We start from the raw sequence: 14,134 nt of genomic DNA on the forward strand, positions 1-14,134 counted from the left end.
TGTTACATTGTCCCATACTGTATGTGATGTAGCTAACTGTTGGATGGCATGACAACTATGATGATAACAATCTTTTACAGGGCTTCCCAAACTATTTTGGCTCACAACCCCATTTTGATATTTGAAAAATATCATGACCCCAACCATGTGAAAAAAAACGTATATAATTAACAGCCAATGTTAACTTTTTTATTTCGGGCTATGGCAGTCAATGAAAAAACATTCTAACAGTATTTATGATGGTCTTCTCAACTCACCATCACATACTTTTAATGTGTATTTTATCTCACAACCACCCATCTCGGGTGTGCTAGATGCATGTCGCGTCAGAGCTTCTCAAAATCAGGGGGCGTGGTCAAAAGTGTGAACCTCATCTCATCACCTCATCTCATATCCAACCTCGATATTTGGTTTTAATGCAGATGAGAGCACTGATGGTACTTTCAAGACAAATGGGAAATCTGATAAAGAGGTCAAATCATAACGTCAGTGATCTTCAGGTCAGAAAGTCGTTCAAGGTGAATGTCCATTCAAAACAATTTTTTACCAGTCAGAGCTATATTTCCCAGTTGTCTTGAATTCACTGATGTTTGAAGTCGGAGATTTCCGAGTTCCCAGTTATTTTGAAAGCGGCATTAATGCTCAGAGGGAGCAGGGTATTTATTCCCTTTGAGTCAGGAACCAAATTTCCCCCGTAGAGACCCGTGAATGCATTAGGTCACATGACAGCTTGATCAGCTGTCCGATTTCACTTACCAGCATGTCACCTGAGCCAGGATCCCATTCAAACGGATTGAGAAGTAGGTCCCAAAGTGCTCTTCCAAGCTTTGGTGGTGAGCAGTCATCACTCGTGTGGGACACTTACTGATGCTGTTTTCTGTTAGAATCTTGCACAGCCGAGGGAAGTTGGCATGTTTCGCTTTTGAAAGACTCTCTCTCCAATAATAATAATTTCCTCTGAATCCACTGATTCGATCACTGTTTTATGCATGTTTTCGTATTTCCCCTGCATGCTTGCGTTCAGTTCATTCAGTTTCTCAAATATATCATAGGCAAGGAGACATATTTTATTTCATTACACAGAAAGTCAACCAGGTTTATTATTTATTGTTTTACATCCATTGTGAATGACAACAGGTCCTCTCTCAATGCGAAAAATATTTCCAACACTCCCCCTCGATAACCACCCAGGTGTGAAATAAAACATTGTCATGCTCTGATCAATATCTCCATAGTTTTGTGAATAGGCGAGCGCGCAGTGGATGTGATTTATAATCAAAGTTACCTGCAGCAGTATATCTCAGAGTTCTGTGCTCAGCTCTTTCATACAATGCGTCAATATGGCAGAGGGAGACACATTCATGACTAGAGTGCAGGGCCTAAACGCCCTCCCACCATAGATGGAACCCCATCTGTGCAAAAGCCCACCATTCGATCCCATGGAATTTTTCGGCAATATAGCCTGGGCGTCTCGGCCCTCACAGCTAACGTCCAATTTGGGACTTTTTGAGTTGTTCAGTCAGAGTTCCGTCTCGATTGCTAGCAATAGCATACATTCTTTGCTTAATAGTGTTATCTGACAAAAGGTATTGATCTAAGTTTCTGTGCCTCTACTTGCCCACACATTGTTTCACCACATCAATTGCAGCTGGCAGTGGCGGACTGGCCCTCGGGACCCCCGGGACATTTCCCGGTGGACTGAGGGTCGCTTTGGCCTGCCGTGAATAGTCAACTTGACTAGCAATAATATAGCAAGCAGGAATGAGTTGAAGGAGAATCCACGCATCAGGCACGACTCTCACTCTCTCGCTGCAGTGTCCCCTCACAAGGGTGCGCGCGACGCACATAGCAACCGTCTACCTGCTTGTCTACCGATAACATTTTAGACAAGTCGCACGGCGAAATGGACGGTCAGAAAAGGAAAGGTGGAGCAGAGAGGGAGAGAATAAAAAAGAGAAAGGTCCTTGCCACAGATGGGGAGAGAGAGAGAGGATTTTTACTTATTTTTTTCAGTACCATCCCCCAAAATATATATATATTTTTTAATTTCACCTTTATTTAACCAGGTAGGCTAGTTGAGAACGAGTTCTCATTTGCAACTGCGACCTGGCCAAGATAAAGCGTAGCAATTCGACACATACAACAACACAGAGTTACACATGGAATAAACTAAACATACAGTCAATAATACAGTAGAACAAAAGAAAACAAAAAGTCTATATACAGTGAGTGCAAATGAGGTAAGTTAAGGAAATAAATAGGCCATGGTGGCGAAGTAATTACAATATAGCAATTAAACACTGGAATGGTAGATCGGCAGAAGATGAATGTGCAGGTAGAGATACTGGGGTGCAAAGGAGCAAAATAAATAAATACCAGTATGGGGATGAGGTAGGTAGATAGATGGGCTGTTTACAGATGGGCTATGTACAGGTGCAGTGATCTGTAAGCTGCTCTGACAGCTGGTGCTTAAAGCTAGTGAGGGAGATGTCTCTGAAGCTGGAGACTCACTTTTGCAATTCGTTCCAGTCATGGGCAGCAGAGAACTGGAAGGAAAGACGACCAAAGGAGGAATTAGCTTTGGGGGTGACCAGTGAGATATACCTGCTGGAGCGCGTGCTACGAGTGGGTGCTGCTATGGTGACCAGTGAGCTGAGATAAGGCGGGGCTTTACCTAGCAGAGACAAACCCCTCAATGTGTCATTCCCAATGTATTCCACTCCAAAGATGGCACAAACAGAAAATGTCTGACATACAATGAAGTAACTCACTTCTGCTCAGTATGTCTTGCATTTGCAAAACCTTCAGCCAGTGATAGTGCATTTGTCAAAGGATGCATGCAGGCCTGGAAACATGCCCATCAGAGAGTACAGGAACATGAGAGAAGCAAGACCCATAGAGAAAGTGCAGAAGCCTTTTTCCACAGAGCCAGCAAGCAGACTTCCGTCAATCATGGCAAGTTTCTTGAGCTTATATTGTTGTTAAGCAAAATCAGAATCATTAGAATGTTGATTCAGCAGACAATTGCTGTTGAAGTGAGAAAGGCAGGGATGTTATCAATACAAATGGACACAACACAGGATTTAACATCCAAAGACCAGTGTGCAGTAGTTCTGCGATATGTCACTGATGTTGTCCAAGAGAGACTGATTGCGGTCATTGACTGTGAGTCATCGACTGGAAAGTACTTAGTGGACCTTGTGAAACAGCCCCTTGAGAAGATGGACATAGATATCAAACAGTGTGTTGGTAATGCAACAGACAGAGCAGATCATATGCAGGGACAATACAGGGGCTTCTCTGCATTGCTCACAGTAGTCTCCTAACCAAGTACACATATGGTTTCACTCACAACCTTGTGCTAACTGACACCACTGGGGTTGTTGTGGCAAGTGAATCCCTTTTCTCACTACTGAATGACATTGCAGTGTTCGTTCGAGATTCCTACAAGCGCATGAAGCTATGGGAGGAAACCAGTGAGGACAGGAGACACCGACGGCTTGATGTAATTGGTGAAACAGGCTGGTGGGCCAAAGACGAGGCCTTGAGGAAAGTATTTGGAAGCTTTGCAAAGTCTGACCGTGCACTTTACACAGATGTGGACATCACTATGGAAAGAATTGAGAAGGTTGTGACCATAAAACCTGCCTTCCGAAGCAAGGCCCAAGGGTACAATGATGCTCTCCTAAAGTATGAAACCATACTTACAGCTGAGGTTTTCCTCAGGATATTTGAGCAGACATCCCCTCTCTCTAAATACTTGCAAACCAGTGGCATGGATATCGTAACAGCACAGCACTTGGTGACCGGAACAGAGGATAACCTGAGAAAGTGTGCCTGAGACTTTGAGGATGTGAAGAAGGCAGCAGACAACTTTGTTGAGTGGGACAATGGCATTCTGGAGGAGTAGCAGGACTGTGATGCCAAAGCTCAGACTGCTCTCCCAGAGAAGAGAACAAAAAACAGAAGAGAAAATCAGGTGAGTTGGCAGAAGACGAGCCCATTGCTAATGCAGACATTGATTACAAAATCAAGATCCACATGTGGTACTGGACACTGTTGTTGAAAGTATTCACCTCATTTATGCAGCAAATGCAGTGCTGTGAGACAGCCATGAAGGAGCTCAGCAAATTGAATTTGATGAACATGCCACTGTTGAGGCATTGCAGGCTGAACTGATCAGCCTTGCACAACAGTGGGAAAGACTGAAACAGTCAGCATTGGAGGAGTACAACACCAGGGCCGCCGCCACCAGTGATGAATCAGAGGAAGGCTTTGAGGATCCTGATGAAAGTGTGAAGTTGGTGAGCAGTTGTTCCACATGTAAAAACTGCCCGATATGCTGCTATCTTCTCCTGTCTCAGTACAATCTGCTCACGGATGAGTATCACATCATTGGTTTGGGCTACAAGTTCCTCCTCACTCTATCCATCACTCAGGTGACTAGTGAGAGGACCGCAGTTATGTAGCCAACCCTGAAATTCGTGAAGAACCGCCTAAGAACCTCCCTCACTCAAGAGAACCTTGAAGCATTCCTTTTGATGGCAACAGAGAAGGATATTCTTATGGGACTTGACAAAGATGACATAATTGACAAGATGGCAGAGAGCAGTGAGTTACTTTGCCGCCTACTGGTTTACTAGTGGTAATTACTTACTGGTGACTCTAAAGTAGTGATGCTATGACTCTTCCTTAACAGGCTGACATGGGTGAAAGAAAATTTGCTGTTGAGTTAAAGCTTTTGTACAGAGGCATGTTTTTTGGACTTTCATATTATACTTGCAGTTATGTAGCCGATGTTCAATTTCATTGACTCAGTGTATAGATGTGTTTACTTTTGTGCTGTTTGCTTTATGGACACCAGTGAGTGAACATTGTAATCTACATTTTTTTGTAGAGGAATGCTTTTTTGACTTTTGTATTATACTTACTTACATTGTTGTAGCTTATGTTCAAGTTCAGTGAATGTGTGTGTGTGAAGTTTTTTTGATACTTTTGATATGCTTGAATATAAAGATAATCATTTGAACATTTGAGCTAACTCTGTATATCACCTTCTCTTTAAAAAAAATGTAGGCTAATAGTTTTGTGTGTCTAGCCTTGTATGTGCTATGATTGGTGTATTCCTAGTGAGTTTTTGAGGGTGCACCCATAGCCATAGCATACCTTGAAAACTCAGTGTTCAGATGGGACTGACCAATAAGTAGCCTAAGTGTTTGCATTTTGTAATGTGCATAACTTTCTTCCCAGATGAACATAGTGGCCAAATGTATAACTAGTTCAGTACCTGTTACATCAACAAATAGGGTTAGCCTACAAAATTAGCGGTCTGGTGGTTTGCGTGAACAGGATGGCCTGGGATGGAGTCAAATTCCCAGCCTGAATTATTATTTTAGTCCGCCCCTGGCGGCCAGGAATGTAATGACTTTGAAGTCTCTGCAATAGTGTGAGGTTTCATAACGGGCCTAGCCATGTGTGGCCTTTTCCCATGATCTAAGGGCGCTCTCTGATTGAATTTCTCTTTAAGATTTGAATAATTCATTTAAATAACTCATTTAAAAACATTTTTAAGGCTAACCACATTAGAATGATGTTTAGATACAAAGACGATATTATAATATACAGTGCCTTGCGAAAGTATTCGGCCCCCTTGAACTTTGCGACCTTTTGCCACCTTTCAGGCTTCAAACATAAAGATATAAAACTGTATTTTTTTGTGAAGAATCAACAACAAGTGGGACACAATCATGAAGTGGAACGACATTTATTAGATATTTCAAACTTTTTTAACAAATCAAAAACTGAAAAATTGGGCGTGCAAAATTATTCAGCCCCTTTACTTTCAGTGCAGCAAACTCTCTCCAGAAGTTCAGTGAGGATCTCTGAATGATCCAATGTTGACCTAAATGACTAATGATGATAAATACAATCCACCTGTGTGTAATCAAGTCTCCGTATAAATGCACCTGCACTGTGATAGTCTCAGAGGTCCGTTAAAAGCGCAGAGAGCATCATGAAGAACAAGGAACACACCAGGCAGGTCCGAGATACTGTTGTGAAGAAGTTTAAAGCCCGGATTTGGAAACAAAAAGATTTCCCAAGCTTTAAACATCCCAAGGAGCACTGTGCAAGCGATAATATTGAAATGGAAGGAGTATCAGACCACTTCAAATCTATCAAGACCTGGCCGTCCTACCTAAACTTTCAGCTCATACAAGGAGAAGACTGATCAGAGATGCAGCCAAGAGGCCCATGATCACTCTGGATGAACTGCAGAGATCTACAGCTGAGGTGGGAGACTCTGTCCATAGGACAACAATCAGTCGTATATTGCACAAATCTGGCCTTTATGGAAGAGTGGCAAGAAGAAAGCCATTTCTTAAAGATATCCATAAAAAGTGTTGTTTAAAGTTTGCCACAAGCCACCTGGGAGACACACCAAACATGTGGAAGAAGGTGCTCTGGTCAGATGAAACCAAAATTGAACTTTTTGGCAACAATGCAAAACGTTATGTTTGGCGTAAAAGCAACACAGCTCATCACCCTGAACACACCATCCCCACTGTCAAACATGGTGGTGGCAGCATCATGGTTTGGGCCTGCTTTTCTTCAGCAGGGACAGGGAAGATGGTTAAAATTGATGGGAAGATGGATGGAGCCAAATACAGGACCATTCTGGAAGAAAACCTGATGGAGTCTGCAAAAGACCTGAGACTGGGACGGAGATTTGTCTTCCAACAAGACAATGATCCAAAACATAAAGCAAAATCTACAATGGAATGGTTCAAAAATAAACATATCCAGGTGTTAGAATGGCCAAGTCAAAGTCCAGACCTGAATCCAATCGAGAATCTGTGGAAAGAACTGAAAACTGCTGTTCACAAATGCTCTCCATCCAACCTCACTGAGCTCGAGCTGTTTTGCAAGGAGGAATGGGAAAAAATGTCTCTCGATGTGCAAAACTGATAGAGACATACCCCAAGCGACTTACAGCTGTAATCGCAGCAAAAGGTGGCGCAACAAAGTATTAACTTAAGGGGGCTGAATAATTTTGCACGCCCAATTTTTCAGTTTTTGATTTGTTAAAAAAGTTTGAAATATCCAATAAATGTCGTTCCACTTCATGATTGTGTCCCACTTGTTGTTGATTCTTCACAAACAAATACAGTTTTATATCTTTATGTTTGAAGCCTGAAATGTGGCAAAAGGTCGCAAAGTTCAAGGGGGCCGAATACTTTCGCAAGGAACTGTATATATATTTTTGTATGTATATTTTTTCTTCACGATTTTGGAAATTCTCCCGGGACCCCATTTTCACAATAGGTGGCCCAACATGGGGTCATGACCCCTGGTTTGGGAATCACTGATTTATTAACACTAACGCTAACACAAAGTAGTTAGCTACAGCACATACAGTATAGGACAAGGCTACAGTACCTGTTGGGTCATCATATGACACAAACACACCATTGATTTGGATAGATGGTACACTTGCCACAAAGCCTGTTTTAGCATGGGTGTCCGCGTAGAAGGCTTTCACCACCACCATTTTAAGGCAGACCTAGTCCCTCAATAGTGCTAACACTCTTTCCAGCTCTATGAAACAGACATAACACTAATGAAGAGGAAATGGAAGTGAATGAATACTGTACCTTATTTTACCTGTAAGGAACACACACCTGACAAAAGGCTATTTTCACATCTAGGACTGGTTCACCGCAGTAATAGAAGAAATGCCTGCTCATAAATACCTGCAATACACAAACAGAGGAGAGAGGAGAGGTTAGAGATTAGAGGTTCATTCATTTATTAATCCTTGTTTTACCAGTTAGGTTGCCTGAGAACACATTCTCTACAGCAACAACCTGTGGAAGGTAGAGGAGAGTGGGGGTCTTTCTAGACTCTGGCAGTGTAGCCTGGTCTCAGATCTGTGTGTACGTACGGTAGCCAACTTGTATGGGAGTTTGGGATGACAATGACTATAGTAGTTGTCAAGACACTGGGCGAAAAGGGATATCTTTACATGACACGTTTTTTTATATTCTATTAAAGACCATTTTCAATCCATAATTTGAGTTTTGTGGATATGCACCATATCCTATATCTGAATCCAGATGTGTCTTTTAGACATACAGTACCAGTCAAAGGTTTAGACACACCTACTCATTCAAGGGTTTTTCTTTATTTTCACTATTTTCTACATTGTAGAATAATAGTGAAGACATCAAAACTATGAAATAACACATATGGAATCATGTAGTATGTTGCATTTATATTTATGTTCAGTATAGATAAAAAGACAAATTATGTTACAACTTCCTCTGGTGTCCTCTTACTAATAGTGAGTGTGCAACTTCCAAACAATGTCCCCCACTCTTCCTTACTTTTCAACAAAAGTAAAGGACAGTAATGTTACAAGTAAAACCGGAAGCCCAGGTTTCAATAGGCAACTAGATATTAATGTGTCATGGAAGGAGTGTGGACATATGGCCTGGCGAAGCGGTTTTTAGGGGCTGATAATTATGAGTTTTTCACTCTGCTGGTCTCGGCAAGAAATTACGAGTCCTCATTGTCCGAGACCGAGTAAAAAAAATGCAGACACTGAGACAAAACCTAGGGACTCAATATGTGGTGTTGAGACTGGATTCAGGACTGAGACCGGTCTCAAGTCCTGCAACACTGAAAAGAAGCACAAAAAAATGAAAAGAAGCAAAACAAGAAGCACTGCAAAGAAGCACAAAAAAAGTAAATTGCAGCAGCAGACATATAAAAACAATGAATACAACAGTCTGAAACCCTGGCAATTTGACTCATGTGTACACAATGGCTGCCTGGTATTATGATGCAATGATTTCCATGGTAATGTAGAATGTTCATTCAAATTGTTAACTGATGTGGCTCATGCTACGGAATGTATTTTTAGTAAGGTCAGTTGAGTTGAATCAACAAATCACAGCACATATTGATAAGTACACTTGCTTTAACTTCCTGCTTTTACTTCCTGCTTTGCTCTTATGGATACACTCGCAATGGCCGCCAGTCCACCCATTATGTCATTGTGTAGTTAGCCGTTTTCTTTGGTAACTGTGGTATACGCGGGATAAACGCCTCCATTCTGTACATTAGCTTGGAAAATGAACTCCCTGAAGGGACTCAGCACTGCCTCGTCTACTATTTCCAAGGTAATTTACAGAACGTCTATATCCCTTACATAGTATAGTGGCTGAGCATTGGGCAGCATATTACTAAAGTAGTGATCCTTTATTTGGCCCGAATATCTCTGGCCATTCTATTCCTCCCCAGTAGGACCCTACGCTATATATACAGGTTAAATCTCTGAGGTTAGAGTACCTCATGATAAGCTGTAGACCACACTACCTACCACACTAGCACACTACCACACTGCTGTAAACCAAGAGTTTTCCTCTATATTTTTCGTAACTGTCTATTTACCACCACAAACCGATGCTGGCACTAAGACCGCACTCAACGAGCTGTATAAGGCCATAAGCAAACAAGAAAATGCTCATACAGAAGTGGCGTTCCTAGTGGACCTAGACTTTAATGCAGACAAACTTAAATCCGTTTTACCTCATTTCTACCAGCATATCACATGTGCAACCAGAGGAAAAAAACTTTAGACCAGCTTAACTCCATGCACAAAGACATATAATTCTATCCTCCTGATTTCTGCTTACAAACAAAAACTAAAGCAGGAAGTACCAGGGACTCTCTCAATAGGGAAGTGGTCAGATGACACAGAGAGCACCAGCTGTTCCGGACAACTGTGATCACGCTCTCCGTATCCGATCTCGATTGTAGCCGATGTGAGCAAGACCTTTAAACAGGTCAACATTCACAAGGCCGCAGGGCCAGACAGACTACCAGGACGTGTACTCCGAGCATGCGTGGACCAACTGGCAAGTGTCTTCACTGACATTTTCAATCTCTCCCTGATCGAGTCTGTAATACCTACATGTTTTATGCAGACTACCATAGTCCCTGTGTCCAAGAACGTGAAGGAAACCTGCCTAAAATAAGTGCTTTCAAAGGCTGGTCATGGCTCACATCAACATCATCATCCCAGAAACACTAGACCCACTCCAATTCACATCCACCCCAACAGATCTACAGATGACACCATCTCAATAGCACTACACACTGCCCTTTCCCACCTGGACAAAAGGAACACCTATGTGAGAATGCTGTTCATTGACTACAGCTCAGCGTTCAACACCACAGTGCCCACAAAGATCATCACTAAGCTAAGGACCCTGGGACCTCCCTCTGCAACTGGACCATCCTGAAGGGCCGCCCCCTGGTGGTAATGGCATCCTGACGGGCCGCCCCTAAGTGGTAAGGGTAGGCAACAACACATCTGCCACGCTGATCCTCAATACAGGGGCCCCTCAGTGGTGAGTGCTCAGTCCCCATCCTGTACTCCCTGTTCACCTACGACAGCGTGGCCAAGCACAAATCCAACACCATCATTAAGTTTGCTGACGACACAACGGTGGTAGGCCTGATCACCGACAACGATGAGACAGCCTATTGGGAAGAGATCAGAGACCTGGCAGTGTGATGCCAGGACAACAACCTCTTCCTCAACGTGAGCAAGACAAAGGAGCTGATCATGGACTACAGGAAAAGGAGGGCTGAACACACCCACATTCACATCAATGGGGCTGTAGTGGAGCAGTGTCCACATCACCAACAGACTATCATGGTACAAACACACTAAGACAGTCGTGAAGAGGGCACGACAATGCCTATTCCTCCTCAGGAGAAAATTCTACAGCTGCACCATCAAGAGCATCCTGATCAGTTGCATCACCACCTGGTATGGCAACTGCTAGGCATCCGACAGTAAGGTGCTACAGAGGGTAGTGCGTACGGCCCAGTACATCATTGCGGCCAAGCTACCTGCCATCCAGGACTTCATTACTAGGTGGTGTCAGAGAAAGGACCAGTCACCCAAGTCATAGGCTGTTCTCTCTGCTACCACACGGCAAACGGTACCGGAGCGCCAATTCTAGCTCCTTAACAGCTTCTATCCCCCAAGCCATAAGACTGCTGAACAATTATGACTCACCACCTGATTCGGTCTTATGTAGCAACATTTGAAATAGTTTTTTTTACATACAGCAATGTTGTTATCTAGTTGCGTCGTGATTGGCTCAGTGTTCTGTCACTCAAGTACAAAATCTACGGTTTGTACTGCCATAGATTTACATTAGAAGTCCCCATCCAAGAAGACTCAAGGTCATTGGCCACAGAAAAAATGACATTGTTACATTGTTTTAGTAACTGGCTTGCACAACAAACAGTCAACTTTGTTGCCTTATGTCAAAGTATTGTTGGCAAACGGAATGCGCTACTCAATGCAACATATTCTATATTGTTTCAGGATTCTTGGCTATACATTGAAGAGATACAATAGAGTCTTTCTTCAACCAATAATTTGTTTCAGTGTCATTGTCTAAAAGTCATATGCTCCATGACACCAATTATCCTACATATAAAAAAATAATGCATGACACAATTCAAGGCCTTAAAGAGGTCATTTGAATTTGAAGAGGTAGAAATAGCAAAAACACAGCTTGAATAGCTTTTGTGTTATTCACAGACACACACACTTCACTCTCTATCTTTCTTTCTTCCAGCTCTCTCTCCACGTCTCTCTCGCTCTTCCTCTATATCCCTCCCTCTGTCAGTGTGAACGATGGCGGTGTAGGATGGAAATGGAAACTTGCTGATGCTGCATTTTCCCAGAGGGCTGGAACATGAACATGGATAGTGAGTCTATTTAGCACATTCTTAAATCAACCTGAAACATAATCAAGCTGGATGCTAGGGCCGGAGCAACCCACTTTGAACATCTAGCCCTTCAGTGAGCAAGCAGCAAGCAGTGAGCAAGCAGTTCCGCACAGTCTTTGAACATAAGTAAATCACTTGCAATTATCTGTAGCAATAATATAATATTTTTACTGCTAAACATTCTGGTTTAATGTGCTACTTATAATGTAGAACTGTAGTTTGAGAAATTGTGACCTACATTTGTGAATGTCTTCACATGAGGACAATAAAGCATACTATTGAATTCCACTGAGCAATTAAACTTGTCCTCTATTCAAAGAGGACAGAAGGTACTGCAAAAATGTCTCAAGTTATTTCAAGCCCATTGTTCCAAATGAAGACGTTGTATTATATTATATTATATCATGAAGGTGGTGGTGCACATCAGGATCAGTTTCACTGTGGCTATCAGTCCAGATTAATGCTGTCTGTTAAATCCTTTGATAGCCCCTGCCTTGCTGTGTGACCCCTTAATGAGATTGCTCCCGTTACAGATGTGATGCTGCTGCTTATCATGGGAGAGGACTGGGCAGAGACTATACACACACACATAATCCCTCTCCCTATGCTGCTGCTTATCATGGGGAGGGGCTGGGCAGATATGGCTATGTCCCAAATAGCATCCCATTCCCTACATAGTGCACTATGGGCCCTGGTCAAAAGTAGTGCACTACAGTGGTTGCTTCACTAAAAGTTTTGGGATTATGCTGCGGGACTTTGAGGTAATTTGTGGTTTAGTACGGTACCTGCGTCACCACTTCATTGCACAAGGAGGAGTTAGAGCATTCATTATGCTTTTGGGTCCTACTGTGTCTCTAACTGACAATGAACTGGACGACATAAACCTAAATATAAACTGATAATTGTGCATGACTTCAGTATTATTTACTAAAACTGTTGTTGCACTAAGATTTGTATTATTTTATTTTGTTAGGATTATTTTGCTCTTACTGTAGAACTATAGGCCACTCCCGACCGGTCATATTATACAGCGCCTGAATGGCGCAACGGTCTAAAACACTGCATAGCAGTGCAAGCTGTGTTGCTACAGATGCTGGTTAAATACCTGTGCCGCCCCCGAATGGGTGACCCATGAGATGATTGTAGGTTTATCTCCCTCTAAAAAGATAAATAAATAAAAAAAACTGCCTTTATTTACAAATTAGTCACAAAGTCTCACCCCATGTTCAAGAATGGCCTTTTTCTCACTCATTTTACGTTATTTGAAAACTAAATAATCTCCAAAATATTGTTATTTTATAAACAAAGCGATTATTATTATTGTTATTATTATTAATGATGAATTTAGAATTATATAAAAGCCCATTGGATATTCTCACAGATATATCATTAACCCTGTTATTAGCAGGACAATATACAGTGGGGCAAAAAAGTATTTAGTCAGCCACCAATTGTGCAAGTTCTCCCACTTAAAAAGATGAGAGAGGCCTGTAATTTTCATCATAGGTACACTTCAACTATGACAGACAAAATGAGAGAAAAAATCCAGAAAATCACATTGTAGGATTTTTTATGAATTTATTTGCAAATTATGGTGGAAAATAAGTATTTGGTCAATAACAAAAGTTTATCTCAATACTTTGTTATATACCCTTTGTTGGCAATGACAGAGGTCAAACATTTTCTGTAAGTCTTCACAAGGTTTTCACACACTGTTGCTGGTATTTTGGCCCATTCCTCCATGCAGATCTCCTCTAGAGCAGTGATGTTTTGGGGCTGTTGCTGGGCAACACGGACTTTCAACTCCCTCCAAAGATTTTCTATGGGGTTGAGATCTGGAGACTGGCTAGACCACTCCAGGACCTCGAAATGCTTCTTACGAAGCCACTCCTTTGTTGCCCGGGCGGTGTGTTTTGGATCATTGTCATGCTGAAAGACCCAGCCACGTTTCATCTTCAATGCCCTTGCTGATGGAATGAGGTTTTCACTCAAAATCTCACGATACATGGCCCCATTCATTCTTTCTTTTACACGGATCAGTCGTCCTGGTCCCTTTGCAGAAAAACAACCCCAAAGCATGATGTTTCCACCCCAATGCTTCACAGTAGGTATGGTGTTCTTTGGATGCAACTCAGCATTCTTTGTCCTCCAAACACAACGAGTTGAGTTTTTACCGAAAAGTTAAATTTTGGTTTCATCTGACCATATGACATTCTCCCAATCTTCTTCTGAATCATCCAAATGCTCTCTAGCAAACTTCAGACAGGCCTGGACATGTACTGGCTTAAGCAGGGGGACACGTCTGGCGCTGCAGGAT

At 42.2% G+C, this 14,134-nt stretch overlaps 1 protein-coding gene across 16 annotated transcripts in view; it reads right to left on the reverse strand.

Annotated features, from left to right (window-relative positions):
* LOC109877945 (mitogen-activated protein kinase 10) overlaps nt 1-14,134 on the reverse strand; it is a 112,847-nt gene that overhangs the window by 78,468 nt on the left and 20,245 nt on the right. For 10 of the 16 annotated variants that reach the window (XM_031803004.1, XM_031803010.1, XM_020470187.2 and 7 more), the window contains one exon: nt 7,680-7,751. In XM_031803004.1, coding sequence (XP_031658864.1) covers nt 7,680-7,751 — 72 coding nt within the window. Of the gene's footprint in view, nt 1-7,652; nt 7,752-14,134 lie in introns of all 16 variants that reach the window. The other 6 variants (XM_031803008.1, XM_031803006.1, XM_031803007.1 and 3 more) reach the window with 1 other exon arrangement.

Source organism: Oncorhynchus kisutch, linkage group LG23 (assembly GCF_002021735.2).
Source record: "Oncorhynchus kisutch isolate 150728-3 linkage group LG23, Okis_V2, whole genome shotgun sequence".
NCBI classification, from domain to species: domain Eukaryota; kingdom Metazoa; phylum Chordata; class Actinopteri; order Salmoniformes; family Salmonidae; genus Oncorhynchus; species Oncorhynchus kisutch.